This window comes from Enhydra lutris, unplaced genomic scaffold (genome assembly GCF_002288905.1).
Source record: "Enhydra lutris kenyoni isolate GAN:26980312 unplaced genomic scaffold, ASM228890v2 scaffoldscaffold5, whole genome shotgun sequence".
NCBI classification, from domain to species: Eukaryota; Metazoa; Chordata; class Mammalia; order Carnivora; family Mustelidae; genus Enhydra; species Enhydra lutris.
The window spans coordinates 8,784,297-8,808,056 of NW_019154089.1; the positions used below are offsets into that span (position 1 = coordinate 8,784,297).

Below are 23,760 nucleotides of genomic sequence, written 5' to 3' on the forward strand. Positions count from 1 at the left end.
TTAGTGTTGTAGATGTTGGAACTCTGGATCTGTCCATATTATCTCTAAACACTTGTTTCAGACTTTATTTTCACTCTATGCATTTCCAGTTTGATCTTCTAACTCACCGATTCTCCATTTGTTACCATTTGCTGTTCTGCTCTTCATCTTTTAAATTTCTAAATGTAATCGTTGTATTAATTGATTTGGGAGAGACATTAGGGTTCAAAGCCGATGGCCAAGAAAGAATTCTTGAGACATCTTTGTTGCAAAAAGTGGTTTTATTAAGGCACAGGGACAGGACCCGTGGGCAGAAAGAGCTGCACTGGAGTCATGAAGAGTGACCCATTGTATACTTCCAAGTTGTGAGGGGGTTTGGGAAAGCATAAGTCACTAAAGACTTTTGGAAGCAAGGTTTCCAGGAGCTTGAGGGGGCTAGCTGTTGTTGGGAAGAGGTCACTTATTGCTATCTAATAAAACCTTAATCATGAGACCCTTCAGATGTATATTGGTGGGCCATATACTTGTGGGGAGAGGGGTGATTGCCACACGTGTCTGGGTGGGGTTTAGAGATAAAGGAAATTTCTAAAGGAATTTTATATGTTAAAGTAGATTTCTGGGGTGGGGGGTGGTGTTTAGGATTGCCTTTTGCCCTTAGCAAACTGTCAACATCCAGGCAGTTAAGTCCCTAGAGGAATGTCATTCTGCCTGTTTCAAGGACTTGTCAGTGGGCTGTAGGTAGTAAGGAAATTTAATAATTTCTCTTATGCCTTTGTTTCCCACACCATTAATCATTTCTGAAATCTCAAGTGATGGTTTTTAACAGCCACCCTTGTTTAATAACTTGTTTTCATTTCATGAATGGCAGTCGTTTCCCTTATTGTCTGCTTAGCTCTTTGTTCATGTTTAAAGTCTTCTCTTAGTTGAGTGTGTTTGCGTATTTTTTCAGGAGGTTGATACTCCTCGAGTGATTGAGAACTCACCTTCCTGGTCTGTTCAAGTTGTTTACCCAAAGTGACTTATTTACTGGGTGGAAGAGATATCACCACTTTGGCTTCTCTTTGCCTTCTTTTAGGTGCTTCTATGGTCACTGGTCAAGGCAGTGAGTCCATTTTCATTTTTACACACAGCTAAATCTGCAGGTCATTTTCTGACCCTTACTTTACCTGTCTGTGGTGTTTGACACAGTTGACAACTCCCTTCTAGGCAGACTTTATTCAGACTAAAAGTCAGAGTCTTAGCTGTGATTTACTAGACATTGTGGGACTCTTCTCCCATTATCTCCTGCTACACTCATTCAGTGCAGTGACTGGTTTCCTGCACTCTTAAACTGAGTTCCTCTTTTCTCAGCAAGTCTGTCTGCACTTTTAATAAACCTACTGTTAAGTGCAAGTATTGATTGAAAGCTGCTCTTTGGTTTTAAAAATGTTACAGTGGGGAGATATACATGTCAGTGTCTCTCCAACCCTCATCTTCTAGTAAAACTAATGAACTAAGAATGTATGCTTCTCTTGTAGTTCCATTTGCCTCACGCAAAGTACTAGTGTAATATACCCAAGGCTACTGTGGTTATATACAACTATTTCCTTTAGGACTTCTGAGACATTTAGATTGTCTTCAGAAAACAGTCTCCAAAGGGTGTTTTTGAGCCTCAGAATCTCTTTTCTTTTTTCTTTTTAATTTATTTATTTGACAGAGAGAGTGAGCGAGCACAAGCAGGGGGAGCAGGAGAGAGAGAGAAGCAGGCTCCCCATTGATCAGGGAACCCGATACGGAGCTCAGTCCTAAGACCGAAAGTCTTGGCTCCACTTTATATATTAGGTATATTAGTACTTAACATGTTCTCGTAAAGCATTCTAATAAATGTTTTCCCCATACAAAAATGAAACATTTTAGCTGGATATTGTAGATCATGCCAAAACGCCTTTTGGGCTACCAGCCTTGATATTTCTCTTTCACTAAAGAGTACTGCTCTTGATTGCCTGATATATATTCCTCCAAATCTCTTCTCCCAAACTTAGATGAGTATATGTACGCAGAAAACATGTAATGATGTTTTTATGCTTAAAAAAAAATGAGTCTTATATTTATCATGAACGTTACTTTTTTTAGTCAGTACAGCTAGGAGACCTATTCAGGTTTGATTTATACAGGTTTGCTTCCTACCTTCAACTGTTGCACAGTATTCCATAATGGGCTGTAACAACTTAGCCATTCTTGTGATTATTTTTCTTTAATTCAAACTATTACACTTTGTTTATAATGAATGTTCTTACATATCCCTCCTTGCACACCTATATGCTTTTTTGGGATAGATACCCAAAGAGGAACTGTTGAGTCATAGGTTTATGAATTTAAGTAATTTAAGTAATAAATCTTAATGTTTGCTCTTCATAGTGGCTACTCCCCAAATCACTCTCCAGAGTGGCTATACCAATTCATAACTTAGTAATTTATGAGATTATTGTTTTCCTCCATAGCCTTGCCCATATTTTGTGTTATCAAGCTTTCTCTTTGCCAATCCCATGAATAGTTATTTGTTTACATTTTTATTTCCCTGGTTGCTGGCAAGATTTAGTAATCTCTTCCAGCAGCTCTCTTCTGCTGCTGTGATTTAAGTGGCCCTGTATGGAGGTGGCAGAGCCAAAATACCAAAGTAGTATCTGAGTTTGCATTTAAAGAAGTTGCCCCAAAGTATTGCCTGGACCTGCAGAGAACTTTGAGTCAGAAAAATAGACACTTTGTTGGCTTACGTCTGCCTGAGACACACAGGTCTTATGTCATTGCTCTTCCCAGAAACTTGTAGTAGCTCTCTATTACCTATAGGATTCAAAATCACAATACTTTGCTTGACATTGAAGATTATGTTCTACCTCTAGCCTCTTAATACATCTCTTTCCCTTTATATGTATACAGAGTCTTCAAAAGACTGTGTACTTTTTCGTAATCTGTGTCTGTATTCAAGCTGTTAGCCAAGGAACCTTTCCACCCCGCAAACTGAACTTTGACACTGGTCCTCATGGACATGTGAGCTCCAGCAGAGCTCAGAAGTTTGGGTATAGGAAATGGATAAAGTAACTGTGGAAAATAGGAAGGTTTGCCAGACCTGGTAGGCTAGAAGGATGATGCGGTAAGTGAATTGACATTGCTCATTAAAGATAAGCTAATAACTCCCTACTGGGGGTAGAAAGCAAAGGAAAAGGGGCAGATAAGCTGAGAGACTGCAGAGAAGGTTTAAGAAATCCAGGATTCCGGGGCGCCTGGGTTGCTCAGTCGGTTAAAACCTCTGCCTTCGGCTCAGGTCATGATCCCAGGGTCCTGGGATGGAGCCCCGCATGGGGCTCTCTGTTCAGCAGGGAGCCTGATTCCCTCTCTCTCTGTCTCTGCCTGCCTCTCTCCTACTTGTGACCTCTGTCAAATAAATAAATCAATCTTAAAAAAAAAAAAAATCCAGGATTCCTATTGGAGGAAAACTTTCTCCTTTCTGCCTCTTTTGTTATAAAGAAAAGGAGCTGTTGGATGTTAGGAACTCAAAACTGAGTATCAGGAAACAACTAAGTAGGAAAGAGCAATTGATTTATAGTCAGGCTGCCTGGATTTTTAAATGCAGTTTCCCTGCTTCCTAGCTATGTGACCTCAGGAAACTTGTATAACTCCTCTGGGCTTTGGTTTCCTAATGTGAAAATTGGGTATAATAATAACATCTACCTTGGCTGGTTGTTTGATGATTAAATGAGATAATCTATGTAAAAAAGTATGTAGAAGGATATATTTGCTAGCCTACATATTTGGTACATGTGGTGAGTACTCAAACAATAGCTGTAGTTGCTATCATTATTATTCTCATCACATGAAGAGGTTGAAGGGATTCCTGTATGTTGATCTAAGTTTCCTTCATGAGGGAGAAAGGAGATACTGTATACTTTTTTTTTAAGATTTTATTTATTTATTTGACAGAGATCACAAGTAGGCTTTGAGGCAGGCAGAGAGGCGGAGGAGGGGGGGAAGGGAAGCAGGCTCCCTGCTGAGCAGAGAGCCTGATGCGAGGCTCAATCCCAGGGCCCTGGAATCATGACCTGAGCCGAAGGCAGAGGCTTTAACCCACTAAGCCACCCAGGCGCCCTGATACTGTATACTTCTGAATCTCTGTCTGCTCTTCACTGTTAGACTGTGGGGACCCATCTGGTTTTATCTTTGTTACCAGCAGAGTTCCTGGTACAAAGCAGAGTGTAGCAGAGAGTATTAGAATCAGATAGTTCTGGGTTTTAACTCTAACTCCACTAGTTACTTGAGTGAGAGATCTGTGGCTAACAGCTTAATTTTATTGCCTCAGTTTCTCATTAGTAAAGTAGAGATAATCTTATCATTTAGGGTCTAGTCAGGGTGAAGATTTCTCATAAGTATCATTACCCACCCAATTTGCAGACTTGATCTTCTTCTGGCTTTGGTTCATTGTGTTACGTTGATGGATATCCTCTTTCTCCGTGGTCTTAACCTCTGTGGGAATCTTGGGAGTACGGATCATCTCCCACTCCTGACACCTCCACCAAACATATGACCTTTTAAAACAATTTTCAGTCTTCGTCTTTTCATAAACTTCGTTCCTAGATGAACGAATTTCTGGTTGAATTCTGTCCAAACGGTAGAAACTAAGTAGATCTTTGAGCTGAGATGTACTCCCATCACTATTTCTATATTATTGTAACCAGTTACAGATACCTCATTGATTTTTCTGCCTTTTTAAAAAATTAATTTATTAAAAATAGAGAGAGAGAACATGGGGTAAGAGGCACAGGGAGAGGGAGGTAGAGTCTTCTGAAGTTTTTGGTTGCATTATTCTATGTTCATGCACTTTAGGTCAGGTGTGTTATGGTTTTTCCTATCTTCTCTGTTGTTATATATTTTTTTATTTGCTTATTCTGTCACTGGGAAATTTGGTATAAATTGACAGCATAATTGTGGATTCATCTAGTTCTTTTATTGTTGCCATTTTTTGCCTTATATATTTATGCTTAGGTACATATTTATTTAGTGTTGAACCTTTTATTATTAAAATATATCCCCTTTTTGTCTCTAATGCTTTTCCCTCAAGTCTACTTCATCTGAAATACAACTACATAATCTTTCTTTTGATTTATGTTTGCATGGTATATACTTTTCCCTTTATTTAATGTTTTCCCCTGTGTAAACTTCATAGTTATACACAGTTTTACTATTCTTAAATCAGAGATTACAGTGATGTATGCTTCATCTGTGAAGTCTGTTTCTACATTTTCATGGACATTGCAAAGAAAAAGTACTTCAATAACTTCGTTTACTCTTCTCGAGACTTAAATTCTGTTGTTGTATATTGTATTTTAATTCTATATGTGTGTTGGGACATTAATGTTCCTATTTTATGTAGTCAGTATCCATATAGATTTACCGACACATTTCCTGTTTTCATTGGCTTTCCTTTTCTGCATCTAGAAGCCTCCATCTGGAATTGTTTCCTTTCTTCCTGTGGATTTCATTTATTGTAGGTCTTCTGGAGAGTATTTGTTTTCATTTTTATTTTTCTGAAAATGTCTTTATTTTGCCTTTTTCCCAAGGACTCTTCTTGCTGGGTATAGAATTTTCACTCTTGGAGATATCACTCCATTCTCTTCTGCCTTTCAAATTTCTGTTGAGAGTTCAGCCATCAGTTTAATCTTGCTTTTGTCCAAGTGTTCCTTTAATTTTTTTTTCTGACTGCTTTTAAGACTTCTCTTTATCTTTTTTTCCCTTGTCTGTAGTTTCACCCTAGTTAACATAGGTATGGTTTTGTTATTTATCTTTTTGGTCATTTTTTTTAAAATTTTATTTATTTATTTGACAGGGGGAGGGGGGAGAGAAAGAGGCAGAGAGAGACCCAAGCTGAAGGCAGTGGCTTAACCCACTGAGCCACCCAAGAGCCCCTCGTTGGTCATTCTTAAAGCCACTTGATCCCTGGCTTTTTATTTTTTGTCAGTTTGGAAAAATGCTCGGCCATTATCTTCTATGCCTTAGTCTCTCTTTTTCTATGACTCTGATTATTCAGATATTACCTTCTCACTGTATCTCCTATGGTTCTTGTCCCTTCTCTCCCAGCTTCATTCTTTTTTACTTTGGTGCTTCATTCTGGATATTTTTTCAGGCCAATCTTTACTAATTTTCTTCTTAGCTCTGTCAAATCTATTGAGTCCACGTTTGACTTTTTAATTCCTTAACTTTACTTTTCAGTTCTAGAATTTGCATTTTATTCTTTGTTAATTATTCTTTGCTAAAGTTCTTGTCTTTTTCTTTGTAGAGTTAACCCTTGAACAACATGGATTAGGACCACTGGTCCGCTGCTCAGTCAAAAATCCATGTGTAACTTTTGAATCCACAAAAACTTAAGTACTAATAGCCTACTGCTGACTGGAAGCCTTACCAATAACAGTCAATTAAGACATATTTTGTAAAATATTAAAAAAAGATATATTTTGTATGTTATATGTATTATATACTGTATTGTTATAATAAAGTAAGCTAGAGGAAAGAAAACATTATGAATAAAATCTAAGGAAAATATATTTAGTGTAGTGTATTTAAAAAGAATCCACATGTGGGACGCCTGGGTGGCTCAGTTGTTTAAGCAGCTGCCTTCGGCTCAGGTCATGATCCCAGCGTCCTGGGATCGAGTCTCACATCGGGCTCCTTGTTCTGTGGGGAGCCTGCTTCTCCCTCTGCCTGCCACTCTGTCTGCCTGTGCTCGCTCAATCTCTCTCTCTCTTTCTGACAAATAAATAAATAAAATCTTAAAAAAAAAAAAAAAAAAAAAAAAGAATCCACATGTAACTGGAGCCAGGCATAAGTGGAGCCATACAGGTCAAACCTATGTTTTTCAGGGTTCAGTTGCCTGTATCATGTATTGCTATATTGGAAAACATATGGCCAGTGAGCTGTATGAACTGTGAGCCAAGAATGATTTTTACATTTTTAAAGGGTTATTTAAAAAAAAAAAAAGAAGAAGAAGAAGTATCTACAGAGATTGTATGTTGCCTGCACAAGTATCGAATATATGTTCTTTGGTCCTTTAAAGAAAATATTTGTGTACCCTTGCTATATATATTAAAAACAGTCATTTTATAATCTGATTATTCTGTTATTTGAAGGTTCTTCATTCTTTTCTAAAGTTTATTATTTCTCAGTTTTCATCAGTGCTGTCTTGTCTTCTCATGTGCCTGTTTTTATTTGAGCAATGGTTTCGTATATGCAAAATATTTTAAATAATTTGAGACCTAGTATGATTTTTTTCCTGTGGTAAGAATTCCTATTTGCTTCCAGTAGTTGACTGGAAGTACTAGTAAACCTGTATAACCTTAATACAACATCAGGGATTTAGATTATTCTAAAACAGGCATCAATTTACTTTTGGATCATAGTCGTTCCTAGAGTATAATGTTCTTTCTAGACTCCCAGTCCAAAGGATGGTCTTTCCATTCTAGGCCTTGGAATATAACTTCTGTCTCTTTTAACCAGTAACTGTTGAAGTGCATCTGAGTCTCTTCATCTCCCTCTTTAAGAATCAGCAAAACCAGGGCACCTGCATGGCTCAGTGGGTTAAGCCTCTGCCTTTGGTTCAGGTCATGATCTCAGGGTCCTGGGAACCTCTGCTCAGCAGGGAGCCTGCTTCCCCCTCCCTCTCTCTGCCTGCCTCTCTGCCTACTTGTGATCTGTCAAATAAATAAGTAAAATCTTAAAAAAAAAAATCAGCAAAATCTTACAGGCCAGATTATGTGTGTGTATTCCAGCTTTTTTGTTTATCTTAGTTACAACATTTATCTGAGTTAGATAACCTACCCTTATTGGCAGAGGAATGTGTGATGTCATTTCTGTGTATAGTTTGTTTGTTTTTAGGAAGGGAAGGGAAGGGAAGGGTCAGAAGGAGAGAGACTCTTAAGCAGACTCCCTGCTGTGCATGGAGCCTGATGCAGGGCTAATTCTCATGACCCTGAGATCATGACTTGAGCTGAAATCATGAGTCAGACACTTAACCGACTGAGCCACCCAGGCATCCCTCTGTGTTTGGTTTTTATAAATACAGTGACTACTCTTAAGATAAAAGAACTCAGACTTCTCCGTTTTTCCTTTAGGGTTTATTTAGTTTTTACTATGTTCATCTTCAACATTCTCCTGCACTAAAACAATGAGAAGCTCTGTTTTAAAAAGTAAATTCATTTCTCTTAATGTTCTTGCATGGCAAGTTGCAGAGAAATTATTTGGAAAATATATCACCATGACTCCTATTTAAAACTTTCTCTCACTACTCTGGAGTGCAATCAAGTGTTTCCTACTGTAATTCTTAGAGCATTGATTTTGTGAGGTTTTTTGTTATTCTGGTTTATTTTTGGTATGAACGATATTATAAAACCTGCACCCCTATAAAAGCGTGACCATACTAAAGATGGTGTGATAGTATCATATCCTTCTTGTGTCTCTTGTATCCCTGTACCTAGCATAGACATTAATTAAATCATCATAATTACTAACAAATTTTTTAGGAGCCAACTACATACTACTACAATATCATGTGAAAAGAGCTCTACAGAGTTTTTGAAATTTGGAATGCAATCAACTTTTCCTAAGTCTTGCTACCAGATGCTGTACTTTCTTTTTTTTTTTTTTTTTTTTTCATATGAATAACCATTTTGTGTTGGGGTGTGTGTTTGTGTGGGTGTGTGTGTGTAGTGCATTCTGAACAGTCGAAGGTGGCAATAGCTGAGAGTTTCATTTGGAGAAAAAGAGGGGCCAAGTGTTTCCTCTGAAATTACCAATGAAATACCATTACCAATGAAAATGTCTCCTGAAATCTACACAGTGGAATTCCACTCTAAGCTTGAGTAACAGTGTCAGAGTACTAATTTGGTTCTTATGATTTCCTAAGATTTTTCGTAAAAGTGGAAAATTTAAGTTAGAAATGAAGTTGCACAGTAATGTACATAAAGCAAATATTTGTTACAGAAGTTTGAACTTGTTAAGAACTCATTTTTTTATTTAAAAAAAATTTTAAGTATTTTGATTCCAGTGTAGTTAATACACAGTGCTGTGCTTCAGATGTACAATATAGTGATTCAGTAATTCTCTGCATTCCTCACCAATGCTGATAAAAAGGTAGTGTTTGATGTTTAGAATATCTTAAGTTATTTTTCTTCTGCAGCTTCCGGCCGATCTTACCAAGATGCACATCACAGACAACCCTCATCCACAGGTGACTCATGTGTCTTCTAGTCAGTCTGGTTGTAGCATCGCCAGTGACTCTGGGAGCAGCAGTTTATCTGATATCTATCAGGTAATATCTTAGGAGTTTGTGTGCTGTGCCTGTGGCTTTGTTATTCTGCCAGATAATCCATGCTTGTGCTTTAGGTGGTCACGTATCTTTTAACTTAAGGGTATGAAATTCAGGCAGAATATCTTTGGGAAAATACACTTTATTTATTATTTCAAATTTACAAGCTTAATTAAAGAAGCAGTCTTTTGAGAATGATTAGATATGGTTCAGGAATATATGAATATAATGTTCTTTTTAATGTCTTTAGTCCAAGGGAATTCATTATATATAATACTTTGTTAAAAAATAGTTCTTGAAACAAGTTAACTTAGACTTACAAAAAGGGTGTTTTTTATAACGGACTAAGTGTTTTGTAAGTAGTTTTAAAGAAAAGAGTAACTTTTTCTTTTTTTAAGTTTTTATTTAAATTCTAGATAGTTATGATTGTTTTTATTGTCAAGGGTCTGTTGAATTTTCTAGTAGACCCCCTTAAAAAAAAGGAAACAGGTAAAATTAATTTGAATAATGTGTTTTATTTAGCATAATATATCCAAATAATATCATTACAGCACACAGTTTAAAATTATGAGTTTAATTTTTAAAATTCTGGCTTCCAAAGACAGTATAAAATTATTTTAATAAAAATCCGAAGCAAACATGTACATGTAAAAATTAGTATCAAAGTTAATTTATTAGCTGATATTTTTTAAAAGATTTTATTTATTTGAGAAAGAGACAGAGAAGGGCTTGCCCCAACATTCAGAAAGCCTACATGCCTTTCTAGGCTGCCAGTTGCTAGTAGAGTTCCAGGTGGAATGTTGGGGGATTTTCTTGGGTTTGTTGTGGCCGGTGGTTCCATGGTAACTGGGCAGACCTAATCGTGGATCAGTGCCGTGGAGGAGCTGAGATCCTCTGCGGAGCTTGGCTTTGAGCTGATCGTTGATGTGGTGGAATTGCCCGATGACCTGAGTCTACAACCGACTTTCCAGAGCCACTTGGACTGCAGCATTCCTACTGCCTGCTTTGGTGACTCTGTAGCAGGCCAAGTAGAGCACAAGATGGAACAGCAAGAGTCCACCGGTCCAGGCTGTGGCCCTGGCCCCAAGGTGCCAGACAGAGGGATGTGAGGGTGCATGCACAGTATGGGGGTGTGGGAGTCTCCCATAGGCAGAATTTAATATACCCTTACTGTACATTTCCGTTCAGACCAGCCACAATTTAAGTGATAGGTGGCAGGTGGCTACCACATATTCCTTGTCTTTTGAAACGGAGTTATTTTTGCTCGTGGAAAACATTTTGGGCTGTGGGTCTACTGAATTGTTTTCAGATGGTTTAGGAAAATCCGCATTCCTTTCAAGGGAAGTTTGTAGGCAGAGACAAAATGGAAAAAAACTTCCATTTTTGGATTATGCATAGCTTTTCTACACAAAGGTCATTGCTGTGGCCGTCTACATCTCCCTGTTTAGCATTTTATAGTAGACAGAACAAGGAATTCTTCCTGTTCACCATTTTGTAGGAGACGGAACAAGTGATTTTTTAAAAGTACACTTAAAAAGTACGTTGACTCTGGAGCCTCTCAGAGTATTGCATTCCAGGTATTGTGCCCCTCCCCAAAGGAATTGTCATGTGGAAGAAATAAGGATGCTTACACACCAAAAAGCCAAAGTAGAGCTGTAGCTCCTCTGGATTCTTTGTTTTTTTTAGAGAAGATTGGTCCTGGATTAATGAAGTGCAGGGTTGAGACTATAGATTTCTCATAGTGTGAATGTCTAGACGTTGCTAGGAGAAAACATGCAGCAGAGATGAGGTTATGTTAAGTTCTAGGTATCTCATCTCGTTAGTATATCCATTTCTAAACCAGATGTTACCACCTTTTTGAAGCAAGGAACAGAGCCTTAGGTGGTTGTAAGAGAAAAGACAAAAGGTTAGTGCACAAATTGAGATCAGGGTCACATGGAAAGGCCAGTGCTTTACTCTGCACCAGAAGATGGGCTATACACAGCAGGGTCCGGTGTCTTTGCAAGATCCTGGAGAAGCTTCTGAAGCACTGTACTTAATACAATATCTATAGCATGTCTGTATAACGTATAGTATGTCTTCCTACTGGTTTGTCCACCTGAGGCTGAGGCTGGAGCACATTTACTGGTAGTTGGAAGTCTTCTGCTATAGAATTATGGCCTTGTATATGGGAGCCCTGCTCCAACCTTCCGCATGTTTTCTTGCCTTACTAACACTTTGTACAGCTCATTTTACCTTTTTATTTATTTATTTGTTTGACAGAAATCACAAGCAGGCAGAGGGGCAGGCAGAGAGAGAGAGGGAAGCAGACTCCCTGCTGAACAAGGAGTCTGATGTGGTACTTGATCCCAGGACCCTGAGATTGTGACCTGAGCCGAAGGCAGAGGCTTAACCCACTGAGCCACGCAGGCGCCCCTCATTCTACCTTTAAAGAGTCCTTTTAACGTTGGATAAACTGTGGATAAGTAAGCTTGCCAGCTGTCCTACATGTTACAGGACTGCCTCCATTACAAAGTGAAGAAGGCAACATGTCATATCCCAGAAACCTGAAAGTTACTTTTGACTCTTCTCCCTTGAGCATAACTTCTAGTACCAAGTTATGTTCATTCTGTTTCCTACATCATTAGTTGTTTGTTATTATATTTTTTATGTTAACTGAGGTATAATTGACATAGAATAAAATTCATCCTCAGCAGTATAGCCTACATGAAAACAGAACATTTCCATGACCTCAGAAAGTACTGTATGCCCCCTTATAGTCAGTATCTTCTGATCCTCAGACCCTGGCAACCACTAATCTGTTTTCTACTTTTACAATTTTGCATTTTCCAGAAGGCCACATAAATGCAGTTTGGGGTTTTTGCAGGGAGGGTGGTTTGGGAGCCATATAGTTTAAACATGACATAATTAAAAAGTAATCAGTAAGATAAAAGTTGGTGTTAATTAGTTTAGGAGGACCTAATAGATAAAAGAAGCAAAAATAATGAAATCTAGAACGAAAACAGGAATTCAGAAATTTAAAGGAGATAGTTATAATACTAAAGTCAAAATGTGAAAAGGTAAGATAAAAATTTTAAGGGTGGCCAAAGAAGGTAAAAATCCTCAAACTTGGGCTTAGGTTAAGCTTAGGTGAATAGCCAATGGATAGAAACCATTTATGTGGAAACAGAAGAAACCAATATCTTAAATAAATACACATACATACATAATTACATGTATTTTATACTTGTATACGTGGAATGTAAATGTGAATTAAAGAGGACCAAATGATAGTAATGTTTTCTATTAGTAGTAAGTTTGTGGGTAGTTTTTATTATGTTACCTAAGCTTTTCTTATTTTTTTTCCTCAGTGAACATTAGTATTTCTGTATTTAACACATTTTATTTTTTTTTTAAAGATTTTATTTATTTATTTGACAGAGAGAAATCACAAGTAGTCAGAGAGGCAGGCAGAGAGAGAGGAGGAAGCAGGCTCCCCGCTGAGCAGAAAGCCCGATGTGGGGCTTGAACCCAGGACCTGGGATCATGATGTATTTAACACATTTTAAAGAGGATGTAAATAGAGTGTACTGTTAAAAATAAAAGTTGAATAAAATTGTGGGAAAAGATTAAAGTTAAAATTACTAGATTGTAAAAGAAATAAGAACAGAATAAAAACAGATTGAAAAAATATATCCCCCCAAATGCAGAATATCAAGATTTACAATTAAAACACAGATAAGGGGGTATCTGTGTGGCTTAGTAGGTTAAGCATCTGCCTTCAGCTCAAGTCATGATCTCAGGATCCTGGGATGGAGCCCTCCATTGCACTTCCTGCTCAGCGCCGAGCCTGCTTCTCCCTCCACCTCTCCCTCTGCTGTACCCCCTGCTATACTCCCTGCTTGTTCTCTCTCTCTCTCTCTCTCTCCCTCTCTCAAATAAACAAATTAAAAACTCTTAAAAAAAAAACAGATAGAGTAAATAACACCAACCAAATAGTGTGTGTCTATCCAGTCACATCCTCAGGCTGTAACAAAAGGGAAGAGGAATATCAATACTGGACCTTAGTCTTTCTCTTGACCTCCCGCCTCCTTTGGAGTACTTACTCAAGCTATGAATACACCGTTTAGTTACAGGTGGACATTGCCTGTGTATGTATACCTTGACCAGTGACAGATGAGGTAGTTTGTCTGGTCATCCAAATTTTGGCACTTCATAGATTTTAAAAGCGAACACCTAATCTGGTCATGGCTTCTAACACCATAAGCAAAGCCTTGTGAAATAATGCAAGTATTTTTAATTTGGAGGTTTGAGGGGAAGAGAGAAGAGAGTTGAACAGCAGTTCTTAACAAGAAAATTATTGACACCATTTTATATGGCCAAATGAGTGGCTGTGCTATGCATTTCCTCCTTGAGAGTTTTCATGTTTAAAAATAAAAGTCCTTGGCTCTCAAGGAAACTTAAAAAAAAAAAAAAAAGGCCAAAAAAAAAAAAATCCACTTACCACCGTCTGGATAAAATGCAAGTAATCTTTTGGTATGAATATGTTTCTAATCAGATTAGCTTAAAATTTAGCTAAATTTATACATTAAGATGTTAGATTGTTCTTGGATCATTTTATGTATCCTCAAAGAGTACTCAAATAAGGAGTGCTTCTTTCTGAGTACTTCTTCTATATATTTCAGTCCGTTTATCCAGCAAGAGCTGGAATATTATGAAGTAAAGCATTTATCTTTTCATTAACTTGTATTTTATATATTCATCCCCTGTCATCTTTTTTAGTTTCTATGTGGGAAGTAAAACATGCTAAAAAATCCCATCGCTTCTGTTACTATCTCTATGGCAGCATGAATCCTTAATTCATACCTCTACTGCCAGTCTCTCTATAACTGGGGCCGCATCTCCACTAGGTTGTTCATTTCACACCTCAGCTAGCTTTGTCATACCACGTTTCCTTCTACTTTAATATTTCTGTCAGAAGTATCTGTGTCCAGGTCAGAATTTCACTTACATTTTGGCTACTCCCATTTTAACATAGGGCTGGATCTCATGACCCTGAGATGATGAGCTGAGCTGAAAGTAAGAGTCAGTCGCTTAATGGACAGAGCTACCCAGGTGCCCTTACTCCCATTTTTTAAACTCCCACGTGAGATAAATTACAAGAATGGTGTGACCTTACTCAGACATTTTAAAAGTTTCAGTGCTTCACTGTTCCCCACTTGAACATTCTAGATTCTGGTCCATGACAAAATACATGAGTTATTCCCTGAACATGTTTGCTTTGTCCTAGCCTTGTGTTTTGGTTGTGCTCTTCTATCTGCAGTTTCACCTTGATGACATTTTCATATCATTTCTCTATGTCTTGGAACCCCACAGCAGTTTTTCTGTGGATTGTGAATAAAAAATTTGTACAGGCAGGGTTTGTTTCTTATTTATGTATTCCATGCTGAGTTAAGCACACTCTTGGCATTTAGGAGGTAATTTAGAATTTTTTTTTTTTTTTTTTTTTTTAGTTACACTTGAAAGTAGAAACCAATATTTTTCCTCAGGAAAGTGCAGAGGATCACTAATAATTAAAGCTTGATTATATCCAGGGCAAAGAAGACTTTATAAGGCTTTAATTAAACTGCATGACCTATTGCAGAGAATATGGAATGGACTGTTCTGGATAGTATTACTGTGAAGGATTAATTTTTCAGCCTTCTTGCCCCGGCCAAAGAGATAGAGAGGAAACATAAGGCCTAAGTGGTACATGTAAAAGGTTGAATGAAGTACTCAAAATAGGAACGCAAAAAAGAGAAGCACTGAAAGTTAAAGGTTAATATTAGGCTTAATATATTTGCTCTAAACTTGAAATTGTGGTTTTTGTAAGTTTGTATAACTTTTCATTCCAACCTGTAGTTCCCCTCATTCTTTATCTTGATGCAAACAGGAAAAGGATATCCTCTGGTGCTTTATTTGGGGAAGGCAGAGTCATCAGAAAAATCACCTCGGACTGTCTGCCTCACCAAATTATAGTTACACATAAACGCAGAGATACATTATCCTGCAGGAAAGGAAAAACACAAGTTTAATGAACTTGCCTTATTAACTGCTTCACCAAGATACCTTTTTTCCCCACCCCGAACTTAATTTATTATAATCTTTCTGAGGGTCTGCTGTAATCCAAGTGCTGGGATAAAGTATTAATTAAAAGACCAGGAATGATCTTCTCTGTACCATGTCTTAACAAATGTGACATATCTCTTGATTTACATTTTTTTTTGGTAACAACAGTTGATGTTATCTTATTATCTTATCTCAGACTCCCTTAAATTTTCTTTATGGCCTTACTCTTTCTTTGCTTCAATTGGGGTACTTTTTATTGCCCTTCTTCACATTTTCTCTTATTGCTTACATTTCTTTACTTAGATTTCCCATTTTCACTCTGCTTATGTTTGTATTTTCTTTTAAATCTTAGAACTTATTTATAACGTTGGGAGTTCATGTCTCCTAATTCCATTCTTTCATTCCTGGGTCTCTTTATATTGATTGATTTTTCTCCTGGTTATGTATCACATTTCCCTCTTTCATCTATCTAGTAAGTTTTTATTGTATGCTGGACATTGTGAATACTACATTAAAAAAAGAAATTCTTATACGGTTAGAGAATTAAACTCTGCCAGCAAACTGCATCCTCAGAAATATCATGCAGTGACTTGTCGTCTTGATGGTTGTTATATCTACCTTCACCTTAAAAGACCTGACTTGCCTTTGCTCAGTCAAGGAATTAGACCTTGGATTCTACATAGCTTGTTTTATTTACTTATTTTTTAATTACAAAATCCTTTTTAAATTCCTAGCATGTTTTTGGCTACTCTTTCTTCACTATTTTTAATTCTTATTTTGCCACCTTATACATCTTGTATACTTTTAACATTTTAATAGTTTAATATGTTCCCTTAAATGATATTCATCCGTTTTCTTTTTATTGTACTTTGACAAAAGTATAGTTAAAGATGATATTTATAAGGATAGACTCTAGTCTTTCCTTTGCAGATGTCCTTAAAAGATCTCTAGGGCGCCTGGGTGGCCCATTCCTTAAACATCTGCCTGAGGTCATGATCCCAACATCCTAAGTTCGAGCTCTGTGTCAGGCTCCCCGCTCAGTGGGGATCCAACTTCTCCCTCTTCCTCTGCCTGCTGCTACTCCTTCTTGTGCTCTCTCTCTGTCAAATGAAAAAATAAAACCTTAAAAAAAAGAAAAAGATTTCTAAAAGAGTTCCTTTAGTATCCTTCTCACAATCCCTACCCATGATTTCCATTCTCTCTAAAGAATTTTCCTCTTAAGTGTCTTCACTTCTCACACAGATCACAATAAACCTTGCCTGTTGTTCTCGTAACTGACTTGAATCTTGCTTATTTTTGCTGTAAGCCATCTTATTATCAGATACAATCTAAAAGGTTTGGAGACTGTTGAAATAGTCTGGGTCATGGTATGAAAACCTGAAATCATGTTGAAGACATTGGTTTAAGAACCCACATATATAAAATAGATTGTCCTTAAATTTTTGATAAAGTGGATAAAGGCTACTCTGGGGGTGAGCTTCTCTATTCTGAAAAATTAAACTATAGAGGAAGTTGCAGAGAGTATTCCTTTTTTGTTTTTAACACTAGTTTCTTGGATTAAAATCCATGTATGTAAATAAATGAGGTTTTTGAAAGTCATTTTAGCATGTGTACATTTAAATATAAACTATTCTTTTAAAAGAAATAATAACCTGCTATAGCAAGTTTGTGGTTCTAAGGATGTATTATTCAGAAGTGACTCCACTTAAACCCTAAAGTTCTGTAGCCAGAAAGCAAACGCAGTTTTGGCCTCAAGGAACCTAGTTGCTTGCAGGTGTGTGCCCCTGTCTTACTTGTCTGCGTAGTCCTCTGGCACCTTAGAGCTTACTTCAGTATGTCCCAATTATTTATTATTTCATTATTTTCTATTATTGACATTTAAATTTGTAGTTTCTGAAAAATCTGCTAGTTCCTTTACAGATATATGAGACCAATGTATTTCCAAAGTTGAGGTTGCAAGTATAAGCTTATTTTAGACATTGGCTATAATAATCTCAGCTCTTCTTTACATAGTTAGATTCAACAAAAAGGTATTGGGGTGTTATGATTATGTTTTCATTACTTCACAATTGGTCTGTTTTAGTCCTTTTCATTTTTATACTTTTGTTCTTAATTTACATGGTTGCCTACCTTACTGAACTCTAAATCTTTGTAGTGAAAGAATATCTTATTTGCAACACCCAGCACAGACTAATAGATATTCATAAAATGAATGTTGCTAAACTGCCTCCTGCACTTCATGTTTTAGGAGCTGTTACACTTCTAAAAAATAAATGTGTTATTTGGAAAACTGGTATTAATCCAGGTGTTTACATCTCTTGACCATTTTGTGAACTTACTGGCTCAGATTTATCATCTGGATTTTACCATGAGCCTGTATTTTGGGGCAGAGAGAAGCCTTTTATAAATACTGTTTTGTTTCTGATAGAACATAGTGTTGGCTGTCTTTGTAGTGTTAGGAAGGAGTAGTTTTGATTAATTCAGGCTGTGTCATACAATTTTTATTACATAATCGATCAAGATTTCTTTTTGTAGGCTACGGAAAGTGAAGTAGGAGATGTAGATTTAACACGTCTTCCAGAAGGACCTGTTGATTCTGAAGATGAAGAAGAGGAAGATGAAGAGATAGATCGAACAGATCCATTGCAGGGACGAGATCTTGTTCGAGAATGTCTTGAGAAAGAACCTGCAGACAAAACTGATGATGATATTGGTAAAAAAATATATATCTGTTCACAATAAGAATTTTATAGTTTAATTTATATATAGTTAATCTCTTGCTGCATAACAAAATACCTGAAGCTTAGTGGCTTAAAATAACATGTTTATTTTCTCATAGCTTTTGTGGGTCAAGTATTCACAAGCACCCTAGCCGAGTGGTTCTGGCTCAGTTTCTCATGAAGTTTTAGTCAGAATGTGAGCAGGAGTTAGAGTTATCTGAGGCTTCACTGGGCTGAGTTAGAGGATATGTTTCCAAGGTGGCTACTTATATGGCTTTTAGTAGAAGACCTCAGTTCCTGCTTTGTGGGCCTTTCCATAGGCTCTTTAATAATCTCACAACATGGCAGTTGGTTTCCCCCAAATCAAGTAATAAGGGAGAGTAAGGCATATGCCACATTATCTTTTATGATTTGGTCTCAGGAGTGTCACACAGAATAACCGTGATATAATGTGGGAGGGAATTGTACAGGATCATGAATAACGAGATTTGGAGCCATTTTGGAGGCTAGCTACCCCAATTTGAGGGTTTGGAAGATACAGCAGGGGAGTACAGCTATTGGTATACTGTTGACCAAATAACAGTTGTCCTTTGTAGGGAAAGTTCATCTTAAACTGACTGCACAGCTTGCATAGGGATGCACATGAAACAGTCGGGGGAAGGGGACACCTGCTTAGCCAGGCAGATCATCTGAATCAACACTGGTGATTACTGGGGTGATAGATGTCACAAGCAGATAGCCCTCATATTCTGGCTGCTCCCAGTTATAAAACAAAAGCTTGACTACAGTAAAGTAGTTTCCCTCTTCATGTCCATAAGATATTTAAGATCCAATACAACAGTGTCTGATGTCTAACTTTTTAAAAATTTTCCAGATGTTATCAAAAGTCATCTTTTTACTTGTCTAGCTTGAGGGGAAGAAAAAATAAATTTTGTGTGTGTGTGTGTGTGTATAATTTTTTGATAAAAGTTTATGAATTTTCCCTTTTTGTATTTCTTACAGAACTCATCACTTTGGGGAGGTTGAATAATACTAAAGATGCTAATGTTTTCTTTAAGAACAGGATTACTTAGTGTCATTATATATTGTTATGATTCAATTAAGATTTTATCCTAGATTTCCCTTTCATAATAGCCATATAGCTGTCATTCAAATCAGAAGATGCTACTACCAAAAATCATAATCTCTGTGAGTAAAGATGAGTATATTTGAACATTCCTTGCCATTCTAATGACATAATATAGTTCATTAACTTACATTTTAGACTCATGAATAGTATCGGGACAGAAACTGAAAGTGCATTTACTTTTTAAAGATTTTATTTATTTATTTGACAGAGATCACAAGTAGGCAGAGAGGCAGGCAGAGAGAGAGGAGGAAGCAGGTTCCCTGCTGAACAGAGAGCCCGATGCGGGGTTCGATCCCAGGACCCTGGGATCACGACCTGAGCCAAAGGCAGAGGCTTAACCCATTGAGCTGCCTAGGCACCCCTGAAAGTGCATTTTTAATGATAAAGAATTGTATACTGTGTTCTTTTCACAGTTTTTAAAAAATTGAAATATAATTATGTCCCAGTTATCTGGGTAGATAGCACCTTAGAGTTAATTCTTTTACATCTTTTAGCTTAGATCTGTTAGATGGAAAGATGTCACTAACTTAACTACCATGGAGTGATATCACAGAGTAGGAAAATTAGCCTCGTTTCAGTCTCTGGGTTTCTGATATTCTCTGGAGGTTGTGAATTCTTGGTATCTTCCAATATGCCTATTTTTGTGTGTGTGATTCTGAAATATCTATTAAATCATTGTGTGTGTGTGTGTGTGTGTTTCTTTAACCAATAGTCATCTTGTACCTTGTTTGCGCAGTGTTAGCAACATAAATTCATAGGTTGATTAGGAAATTGGGTATTCAATTCTAGATTTTATTGGATCTTTAAAGTGTAGCCTTTAATGGTGTCTATACCAAAATTTTTTTTTTTTTTTTTTGATAGAACAATTAATGGAGTTTATGCACCAGCTCCCTGCTTTTGCAAACATGACCATGTCTGTAAGGAGAGAACTCTGCACAGTGATGATTTTTGAAGTGGTCGATCAGGCTGGAGCTATTATTCTTGAAGATGGGCAAGAGGTAGGCTCGCATATTAATGTATATTATTTAGTGTGGCAGCTAATTTTTAGAATGATTTAATTTCCATAAACTTATGTAAATCTTTACTTTTTTTTACATGAATGCTGAGTTTGGGTTTGTTACAGTTTCTGAAGATGCAGGTTTTTATTTTTGTTTTTGCTTTGCTTTGTCTTAATTTTTATTTCCCAGCAGTGAACTAGTATAGAACAGATGTTCAATAAATAATGTCCATTGAACCAGAGTTGTTTCTCTCAAGTTGTAATACTTTAAAAAAAAAAAAAGATTCTTTGTATATTTATGTCATTATTTAAAATATTTGTTATTTACTTACTCTCCTTATCCATTTTTTATGTTATACATTAAAAGAAGTAAAATGTATTGATATCTATGCCTCTTGGTGGAGTCCTGTCACTTGAGACATTTATGTGGTGGCAGTTCTATATTAAGAAATGTTTGGCTGGTAACTTTGTGTGGGTGAAGGGAGGATGCAGAGGAATTACTGCTATTAGGAATTACTTCAGTTTTTCTTATCAAACTATTATTAATTAATAAAAATTAATGCTGACATATCAGCCAATGAGAATTGTCATATACTGCTAAAAGGAATATAAGTAGCACTTCTGGAAAGTCATTTAGAAATTTTTAACATGGGCCTTGAAGAATTAACAGTCTATCCTGTTTCACTCATCATGAGTGTCTTGGTTCAGTACATAATATAAAACTCAGGGACGCCTGGATGGCTCAGTTGGTTAAGCAGCTGCCTTCGGCTCAGGTCATGATCCCAGCGTCCTGGGATCGAGTCCCACATCGGGCTCCTTGCTCATCAGGGAGCCTGCTTCTCCCTCTGCCTACCATTCTTTCTGCCTGTGCTTGCTCTCTCTCCCTCTCTCTCTCTCTGACAAATAAATAAATAAAATCTTAAAAAAAAAAAAAAAAAAACTCAGTTATGCCAAAAGATGTTCATTGCAACATATTTATAATAAAAATTGGAAATGACTAAAATGTAATTCAGTAATCAATGGTTAAGTAATTATTATATGCCTGCAAAAGTAATATGTAGGCATTCAAGTTATTTTAAAATTTGATGGCATCTCTTTGAAGGCAGGGGCCTTATCTTTAGCTTTATTTACATGTTTTTCCCCATATCCTAAACATCTGGCACATAGGATATACTCAAGAAAAAAGTTTCATGAACAATTGAATTTACTATTAAGTTTTCTTAAAAGGCAAGACAGTCTACTAACTGTTTCAGCAGTTTAAAGTAATATAAACATGGAGAAACTAAACTTCTAACAACTGTATAAACAGTGGCATTTTGAAGAACTTTTCCACAAATTTTTATATTCTCTTAATTTTCCACAGTTCTGTCAGCAAAAATTTATTGTTTGCCTACTTTGTGCTGGGTACTGTTCTAGACACAGGGAGTGTAGTGGTGGAAAAACTAGACACAGTCCCTGTTCGCAAGCAATTTTATGTTATCCACAAATTGCACAGTGAGTGAATTTCATATTTGAAATAACAAAAAAAAAACAACCCACGCTTTTGGAAAAAAAAATGTTTGCTACTGATTCTCCTTCAGAACTGATAATCCAGATTTCCCTTGAATCACCTTTAAACTGTTGAGACTGTAGGCTGATAAGAAGCATACTAAAGGAGAGTAAGTGGTCTTTCCCTCATACACATTGAGTTAACTTCTAGGAGCATCATATGTTGCTATATAAGTGAAGGCAATATTTTCTTAACATTAAGAGAAATTTTCAGTACTTTGTCAACTATGCCTTAAAATTCAGGGTTTTAGTAATCTTTCTGAATTAATTACTAGCTATCTTTTTGTTTTTTCTTTTGAATGTTTACCATGTCCTAGGCACTGTTCTAAGCACTCAGTATGTATCTTAGTATGTTTAAACTCATTAAGACAAAGGTCCTATGATAGGTATTCTTGTTAAGCCCACTTAGAAATCAAGAGATTGGGGCACTGAGAGGTTAAATAACTTGCCCAGAGTCTCTCACCCAATTAGTGGCAGGGTCTGGATGCAGATTTCAGGAGCTTATAGTTTTAACCATTGCATCATTTTACTCTGATTTTCTCATTTGGTCAATTATGAAAGTCCTTCTGATGTCATTTCATGACTAAAAGAAGAAAGAATAAAATAAGCTTTATTAGTTTGCATAGACAGGCATAGGATGTTTTCTGACAGAGTATAAAGCAATATAACCAGATCTTTTTCTTTTTTAAAATACAAGTTCCATGATTATATTTCAAAGATAATGTATAACTATCTTTTTGAGAATATTCTTAAAACCTGTCTTTTTCTCTGTAGCTTGACTCATGGTATGTTATTTTAAACGGCACTGTAGAAATCACTCATCCAGATGGAAAAGTTGAAAATCTCTTTATGGGAAATAGTTTTGGAATTACTCCCACTCTGGATAAGCAATACATGCATGGAGTTGTTAGAACTAAAGTAGATGATTGTCAGGTAAGTTTATCTCTTTGCTCTTGTATTCTTGGTTGTTGATTTAAAATGGCCGAGCCTGTTTTTTCTTCCTCAAAATAAAATAGCTTGATTTGAAAATTGGGAGTTTTCAGAAGCTCACAGTTAATAAAAGGAAACTAAATTTTATGTCTGATTCAAACATTTGTGGAATTGAACAAAGTACAAATTTTTAGAAGAGATTATATGAAATGTTGGTTTGTTAAATCTCTATTGGGTAATAGCCAGCTTAGTCCTTTTTTTTTTTTTCTTTTTTTTTTACATAAAGGAAAAAAATAGGAACTTCAAAGTTCTGTTTGTTTCTAACTTACTCCTGCTTCATGTTTTCTTTGCTTAGTGTCCGTTTTGAGAGAAGTAGAAGCTCACTTCTCCTTTTAGAGCAGAATTCAAAAGGATTTAACCTCTTTTGTGTCTTTGTACGTGAATTATTTATTTCACCTTGATTTTTGTTAAGGGTTAAAGGGATTGTATAAAAAAGAACTGATGCCACTCGATTTCTTACCTTTGTGTTCGGCCTTGGTGCACAGTGATATATTTATGTACTACAGGTTCATTAACTGTCCCCATGTTATTCTCGGACAGTTTGTCTGCATAGCCCAGCAGGATTATTGGAGAATTTTAAATCATGTGGAGAAAAATACCCATAAAGTTGAGGAAGAGGGAGAAATTGTTATGGTACATGAGCACCGTGAACTAGATCGGAGTGGAACCAGGAAAGGACACATTGTAATCAAGGTGGGTGTTTTTATTTATTATTCTAGTCACTGATAGAATAAAACTTTCTTATTTATAAGGCTTTGAACCACTTTTTGTGCAGTGCAAGATAATTGTGTTAATTCTGTTAATTCTGTTAGTTCTTTTCCTTTTTTCTACATTGGTTTTTACACATTTTAATAAGCATGACATTGGCATTTAATATTAGTATGGGTAGGATATTATTTTAGAATACAATGGTTAAAGTGTTCCTTTTCAAATTTATTTTATGATCCATTGATAATGGGAGTTGATTTCATCAAACACAGCA

General features: G+C 36.5%; 1 protein-coding gene across 5 annotated transcripts in view; it reads left to right on the plus strand.

Annotated features, from left to right (window-relative positions):
* The window catches only part of LOC111140881 (Rap guanine nucleotide exchange factor 6), a 196,384-nt gene that overhangs the window by 94,060 nt on the left and 78,564 nt on the right, over positions 1 to 23,760 (plus strand). For all 5 annotated transcript variants that reach the window (XM_022493125.1, XM_022493123.1, XM_022493124.1 and 2 more), the window contains exons 7-11: positions 9,179 to 9,310; positions 17,930 to 18,107; positions 20,105 to 20,241; positions 22,563 to 22,721; positions 23,319 to 23,471. In XM_022493125.1, coding sequence (XP_022348833.1) covers positions 9,179 to 9,310; positions 17,930 to 18,107; positions 20,105 to 20,241; positions 22,563 to 22,721; positions 23,319 to 23,471 — 759 coding nt within the window. The remainder of the gene's footprint in view (positions 1 to 9,178; positions 9,311 to 17,929; positions 18,108 to 20,104; positions 20,242 to 22,562; positions 22,722 to 23,318; positions 23,472 to 23,760) is intronic.